Source organism: Cyprinodon variegatus, unplaced genomic scaffold (assembly GCF_000732505.1).
Source record: "Cyprinodon variegatus isolate N-32 unplaced genomic scaffold, C_variegatus-1.0 Scaffold579, whole genome shotgun sequence".
Taxonomy (NCBI): Eukaryota; Metazoa; Chordata; class Actinopteri; order Cyprinodontiformes; family Cyprinodontidae; genus Cyprinodon; species Cyprinodon variegatus.
In genome coordinates, this window is record NW_015151032.1 from 522,052 (window position 1) to 529,165 (window position 7,114).

Sequence of the window (7,114 nt, forward strand, 5' to 3'; positions counted from 1 at the left end):
AAAAAGTACTCCAGAGTGTTGTTCAGCATGGGGGTGAGTAGAAAATGAAGGCTAATCATGTTTTGGGTGTACTATTCCTTTAACAGCATTAGGCATTGGTCAGCTACCAGTCACAAGAAATAGTATATTGCCAAAAGTAGGTGTCAAGCTACTTTTACATATTCCTCAACTTCATTAATCCTATTAACAATCCTAGGACCTAATTTGTTAAATGGATCCCTATTCCCAGAAATAGCAACCCTACTTATACAGCAGCACTTCATGATTCATAAGTTAAAATTATTTCGAGTTAAACTATTTTAAAAACTGAGCATGTCCACATTAGCACAAATATATTTTAAATATATATAAAAAGGGTTTAAGAGTTTTTTACTCTATCAAATAGGGAGTCATGCATACAAATCTTTTAGTCTGTGTTTATAATATTTAGCTCAACTAATATTCACATTTTTATCATTTTCTGTAGGATCATCATAGCAACAATGGGGAGGTTGTCACATGTCTTCCTCATTTCTTCTCCAATTTCCTGTCCACCTACTTTCAAAAATAAAGGCCATTAGAGCCTAAAAATAATCTATCATTGTAGCAAAAATGAAAAAAAAAAAAAAAAAAAAAAACAACTGAATATAAACTACATTTTGTCAAATCTACACATAAATTTGAATCAGAATGGAATAGCAATTTGTGGATACAAACACATTTTCTCTGCTGTATCAAAAATTCAGATTAGTTCATTAAGACTTTTTAAGACATTAAGACTTGATATATTTGGAATTTTTTTTGTGTTGTGAGGTAAAAATATTCTACATTGAAGCCTTTCAGCATGACCTATTTTAGCATGGTGTTGAGTTTCTGACATCTTAGTCACTTACAAGAAGACTGATTGCATCCATTCCACACCACTACACAATAAAACAGCTTCATTAACAATTAAGTGTAAGAAAACAAAATCGATTCCAAAAAAATTTTATCAATTGTATTTCAAAATAAAAATGTAGTGCATTTGATTTAAATAAAACATAAACAGAGCAAATTTTAATGTACTTATTTACAAGATTTTATACCTAAAGTTTAAATTAAACTTTTATATATATATTCCATCTGTTTTGGAAGATTATTAGATATTGTAGCTTCTACCCATGTCAAAGTATCTAAAATAATGTACCCAACCTGTACTGTAGCTCCCCCAGTATTAGTTTTGACCAGGGGTAAGCTATTGCAGTTCCCCTGGACTAGTATCCTGTGACTTTGAATGGTTTGGAGAGTAATAAAGCAAAGGTGAGCAAATGTGAATCTTTCATGACCTTATTTATTTTATGTTAGTCCATAGTTCAGTGTCTGTGAGACTCACCAGGTCAGTCTTTGGCATGTCTTGGTAGTCAGATGAGGAATATGTTGCCGTTTTCCCAAAGATTCCTTCACCTCCAGCTTTCATGGGCTGAGCATACTGTCGGTAGGTGGCGCTCTTTGGAGTCCAGCAGAAGAGGTTGATAGATTCACGAACACAGCGCTCAATATCAATTTCTGCACACAAAAAAGGGGGAAAAAAGGAAAATAAAAACAATGTGAAATTAGAAAAGTTTCTTTCAACTTTTAAGCCTTTTTTGACAAAACATCACTTTTTTCCACTCTTTGCATAAGACCTTGCAAATTAAACATCAGGCTTGCAAACATAATGCAGTCATTTAAAAGTAAACATGTCACCACAGACCAGGTCAGAGACAGCTGAGGAGACTTCCACCTAGGAGAGCAGCAGGGTAAGGACAAGGTGTGTCCACAGCTACTGAAAACCTGCTCTACTGAACTGAGGGAACCACTACGGGTCTTCAACCTTAGCCAGCAGCTAAGGAGAGTGCCTACCCTATGGACATCCTGGATCACACCGGTTCCTAAAAAGACCCAGCCCAGTGAGCTGAATGATTTCCGACCTGTGGCATATACTTCACATATGATGAAGACAATGTGGTGGATCCTCCTCAATCTCCTCAGACCTCAAGTACAACACGCCCTGGACCGTCTGCAGTTTGCATATCAGCAAGGTGTAGGAGTGGAAGACGCCATCCTCTACCTACTACACAGAGTCCACTCCCACCTGGATAGGGGTTGTGCTACAGCAAGTATTCTCTTCCTGGACTTTTCAAGTGCATTCAACACCATCCAGTCCTCCCTGCTCAGAGATAAACTGAATAGCATGGGAGTCGACCCCTGCCTGGTAGCATGGATCTCCAGTTAGCTAACACAGTATCCCACAGTTTGTTAGGCTGAAAGACACCATCTATGACACTTTGGCCAGCAGCACTAGAGCCCCCCAGGGCACAGTGCTTGCCCCTGTCCTCTTCACATTATACACCTCGGACATTTGTTACAACTCTGAGCTGTGTCACATACAGATGTACAGAGATGACACAGCCATTGTGGGGTGTATCAGGGACATCAGAGAGGAGGAGTACAGGAGTCTGGGGGGGGGACTTTGCCCGCTGGTGCCGCATAAACCACCTGGAGCTCAACATCTCCAAGACGAAGGAGCCGGTCATAGACTTTTGGAGGAATGGACCAAAGACTAAGTGCGGTACTACTGGAGGAAGCTGAGGTGGAGAGTGTGGATTCATACAAATACTTTGGGGTGTGGCTGGACAATAAACTGGAATGGTCAACACACACCAACCACTTCACAGGAAGACACGGAGCAGGATGTACTTCCTGAGGAGACTGAGGTTGTTCAGCATCTGCAGTAAACTGTTGGAGATGTTCTACCAGTCTGTGGTTGCCAGTGTCCTCTTCTAAACCGTGCTGTGTTAGGGGAGCAGTACATCCAAGAAGGATACCCTTCAGACTGAATAAACTGGTGAGGCGAGCCGGCTCTGTGATTGGAAAGAAGCTGGACTCTCTGGGGATTTTGGCAGCGACAAGGACACTTAAACTGCTGGACACTATGAACAAAGCAAGCCACCCTCTGCACACTGTCTTCACCGCTCAGAGGAGCCTGATCAGTGGGAGATTGCTCCTCCCTAAATGCAAGGTGAAGGAGAAGGTGATAGGAAGAGGGACAAGGGTCAGCACCCCCTCCCCTGACATCTTGTGCAAAACATTACCTATTGTCACTCGTGTACAATATTCTTCTCTCTCACTGTGCAATAACACATGCCAACTACTGTGTAGTCTGTGTACTTTTTGTACTCATTTATAAGGTCATTAAATCTCTGCAGTACAAGTGCAATAATCCAAGTCAACTGTAGTCTTTCCTTAAATCTCTGCTGTTCAGATATAATAATAATAATAATAATAATAATACATTTTATTTAACAGCGCCTTTCTTGACACTCAAGGTCACTTTACAAATAATACAAGAAATAAATAAAAAGAGATGAAATACAAAATACAGATACAGGAACATAAAAAAACAAAAAACAATCATGGATAGGGAAAAGAGCAGTTTATTCACAGATAAGCGAGCTGGAACAGATGGGTTTTGAGTCTGGCTTTGAATAAGGGGAGAGAGTCAATACTGCGGAGGTCGGGAGGAAGTGAGTTCCAGAGCTGGGGAACAGAGCGGCTGAAGGCTCTGCTTCCCATGGTGACAAGTATGTTTATATCTAAAGGAAACATATTCCAAGACTTACAACTTTTTTATGCTTTTTTGTACTATATACACTCTTTTTATATTCTCTGTTGTATTTCTTCTTGCGTTATTTCATCTTGCGTTAGCTCTGTCCTTTGTACTCTATATAAGCTACTGGAACCAAAATTTTCCTGAAGGAGTATTTCCAAGGGATAAATAAAGTTGAATTTAAGTCAAAGTCTAACTGAAAAAAAAAAAACAGGAACTGATTTTAATTAATAAATTTTTTTTTTTTAAGTTTTTACGGCACTAGTGGCTCGTTTTTTTTATGGACAGTAGGCTGACAGGAAAGGTGGTATGAGAGAGAGGGAGAGAGATGCAGGGAAGGAGCAGAGCCCCAATTCAAACCCGGGTCGCCTGCGTGGAGGACTAAGGCCTCCGTACATGGGTCGTGCGCACTAACCACTGCGCCACCAAAGCACGCCCTTTAATTGTTTTTTTTACAACTGACTGACATCAAAAAGAAAAAGATTCAATAGACAGAATAATTTCTTTCGACCGGATAACACCATCTACTGGATTATTGTTAAGTTTTTCCAGGTAAAAATTACACTATTCCAGAGATGTTGATCCTTTATGTTAATATAAAAACACTAAGTAGTAACACAAAATACTGTACCTCGTGCTGGGTAATAAACAATTTGAAGACAGCTTTTATGAATCATTAATTTTTGAAAAATCTGTATTTTGGTTTTATTGTTTTTTTAACCAATGCACTTCTTAGGCTTCCGTATTTCAGAGCGGTCAGCCTTTCAGTTTTTGTTGGCAGAGCCTGCCAGCTTATTAGCAAGCCTTTTTCACTGCTTGTATTTAGATACACTTTGAATTCAGGTCAACTTCCAAAAGTGATTGTTGAAACAATAGCAAGGTTTAAAAAGTACTTTCTGTATCTATAATCAGTTTTCCTGAAAAGAGAGCGAGAGAAAAAAAAATATATAATTTGGTATGAAAAAGTATTTTAATTTGACGCCATGTTGTCAAGCAGATAAAACAGAAGGAAGGAAAGAAGGAAGCAAGAGAGAAAACCCAAACTGCACAGGAAATTTTAAAATGCACCAGAAAACATCTTAAACTTGCTATTCTGCCTCATTAGTAACCTCAAGCACACATTTAGAACTGCAAGTGCCTCTTTACAGGAATAAATGTCTTATTTAAGTAATAAATACACTCTCATTGCAAGGCATTTGTTTCCTTTCTTAATTTCAATGCTCTCTGCATCTTGTGACTGAAGAGAGGATTAGGGACCTAGGACTTGCTGGATTAGTGGAGGGTTTGGGTAAATTAGAAATACTTTCCCCTTGAAATCCTTCTCACAGGAAACATCTTTGCCCTTTCTGCTCCTGCATTTAAGGGAATCTAGATAATGAGCTCTTCTTGGTGCGACATGCACTCAGGCCAGGCTCAGGAGAAATTATAAAGAAGATTTATCATGGCCTCCCTCATCTCCATCACAGTGTCAATTTTGGGAGATCCTTGGGATATGACCTGACAAACTCAGTTACATGGACCATTTCAGAGAAAACACAGTGGGAGCCTGATATTCCTCAGCGACAGGCTCACAACCAAACATATTCTCTCCCTTGAGCCAATAATACTGAATGCAATCCCTCCTAGTAAAAGAGGCAAACATAAGGAAGAGAAGATTGATTGCTTTAACACTCACTGGGGTGTCTCAGCTGGGTACTCTGATGCTGCCAATCTGCTTAAAAACCAATCTGCCAGAGTAAAATATGACAGGAAATAACATAAACGATTTAAAGATGTGTGCGCCGTGGCTTGTTGCAAAAAGCTCCTAGCCTCGGGGGGCAGACTAACTTATGTCCACCATGCAAAGTACATGTTAAAACAGGGGGGAAAAAAACGTTTTTTAAGCATTCTTTCAGCGCAGTTTTGTGGATAAAACTATTGAATTTTTTATTTTTTTTTCATGTTTTCACCAATAAAATTCTTAAACTGAGAACAGCAAATCCCTGTTTTTACAGGATTCTCCAGCTGAGCTTTGAGCGTACTCTGCTCCACTCTGAATCAGTAAGTGGATAAACACAAGAGAACTGTATAGATTACAGTGAACTACATAGATATCAATAAGTGAGATTAATTTGTCATCAATTGTCATCTTGACATTTCCTGTTTGGTTAGAAGTGAAATGTAGCAGCAGTATTTACCCTTTTTCTAATATATGATATGTTTGTTAAGAGCCTCTATTGAGATCATATGTGCAGTAGAAACACTCAATATCCTCAATGTTGATGCACCTCAGAGATGACAATCATTGATTCTGCAATGAAATGCAATTTGGAGAATGTAACATATTCAACAGTACATTTTAATCTGGATGTCTTCTCGTCAATGGAATATATAACTGTGAAATTGGGTGTTCAGGGTAATGAACTTGTTAGAGAGAATTACTGTCTCTGACTGTATTTGTAGCTTAAGTGTACTGAACAAGAGGATTAATCATATAAATCTTGATGAGAGGTCTCTTTCAGAACATACAATCCTGGAATAGCGTGTTGATTGGCTGGAAATGACAGCTGGGAGCAGGAATAGAGAATTTTGTCATATTTATTTAACAAAGACTTGAAACCTTATGTAAAACTGCAAATCATATTAAAGGGCCAAGCTCCATCTTACATCAGAGATATGATAGTTCTTTATGTTCCTAACAGAGCACTTCACTCTCAATCTGCAGGTTTACTAGTGGTTCCTAGAATATTTCAAAGTAGAATGGGAGGCAGATCTTTTAGTTATCAGGCTCCTCTCCTGTGGAACCAACTACCAGCTTTAGTCCGTGAGGCAGACACCCTGTCTACTTTTAAGACTAGGCTTAAAACTTTCCTTTTTGATAAAGCTTATAGTTAGAGGGGCTCAGGTTATCCTGAGCTATCTCTATAGTTATGCTGCTATAGGCTTAGACTTCTGGAGGACATAGGGACCCCCATTTTATCATTCTGCTTCAATCTATCTCTATTCTCCCACTCTGCAAAATCTGATAGTTTAATCCCTAATCTTATGCTCTCTCTGCTTTTTGCAATAGTAGCTTTGCCTCGTCTGTTTCTGTTTGGCTGTGACTCCATCCTGGAGAAAAATAACAGCTGTGCTGCTGCCATCAACACCTTTGTTTATAGATGTTGGAGATCGGCCTGTTTTTCAGGGTAGTCCTGTTTCTCTGACTGTGACTGGCTGGATGTGCCCTCTTCATCCCCTGACATGGGAGCTGGCTCGGAGCTCGTCTGCCTGGCTGTTTGTTTCCTGGACGGGGCCGCCTTTTACATTTGCCTTTTGTATCTTTGCTGATGTCTCTTTGAACCCCAGTCGGCCTTCTTCCTGCTAAAAGGGATGTTTTCCTCTAAACTGTCGCTACATGCATGCTTATTGTGAGAGATTGCCTTCGAGTCAATGAGTCGATGCAATCAACTGGATTTTCTTAGAAAACTTTGAATCAATTTTACTTAATGATCTAGTGAACTGTAAAGTGCCTTGAGATGGCATGTG

General features: G+C 39.3%; 1 protein-coding gene across 1 annotated transcript in view; it reads right to left on the reverse strand.

The window, feature by feature from the left end:
• tbck (TBC1 domain containing kinase) overlaps positions 1–7,114 on the reverse strand; it is a 41,990-nt gene that overhangs the window by 10,826 nt on the left and 24,050 nt on the right. Inside the window, exon 23 of the mRNA XM_015392226.1 lies at positions 1,352–1,524. Within this exon, the coding sequence (XP_015247712.1) occupies positions 1,352–1,524 (173 nt within the window). The remainder of the gene's footprint in view (positions 1–1,351; positions 1,525–7,114) is intronic.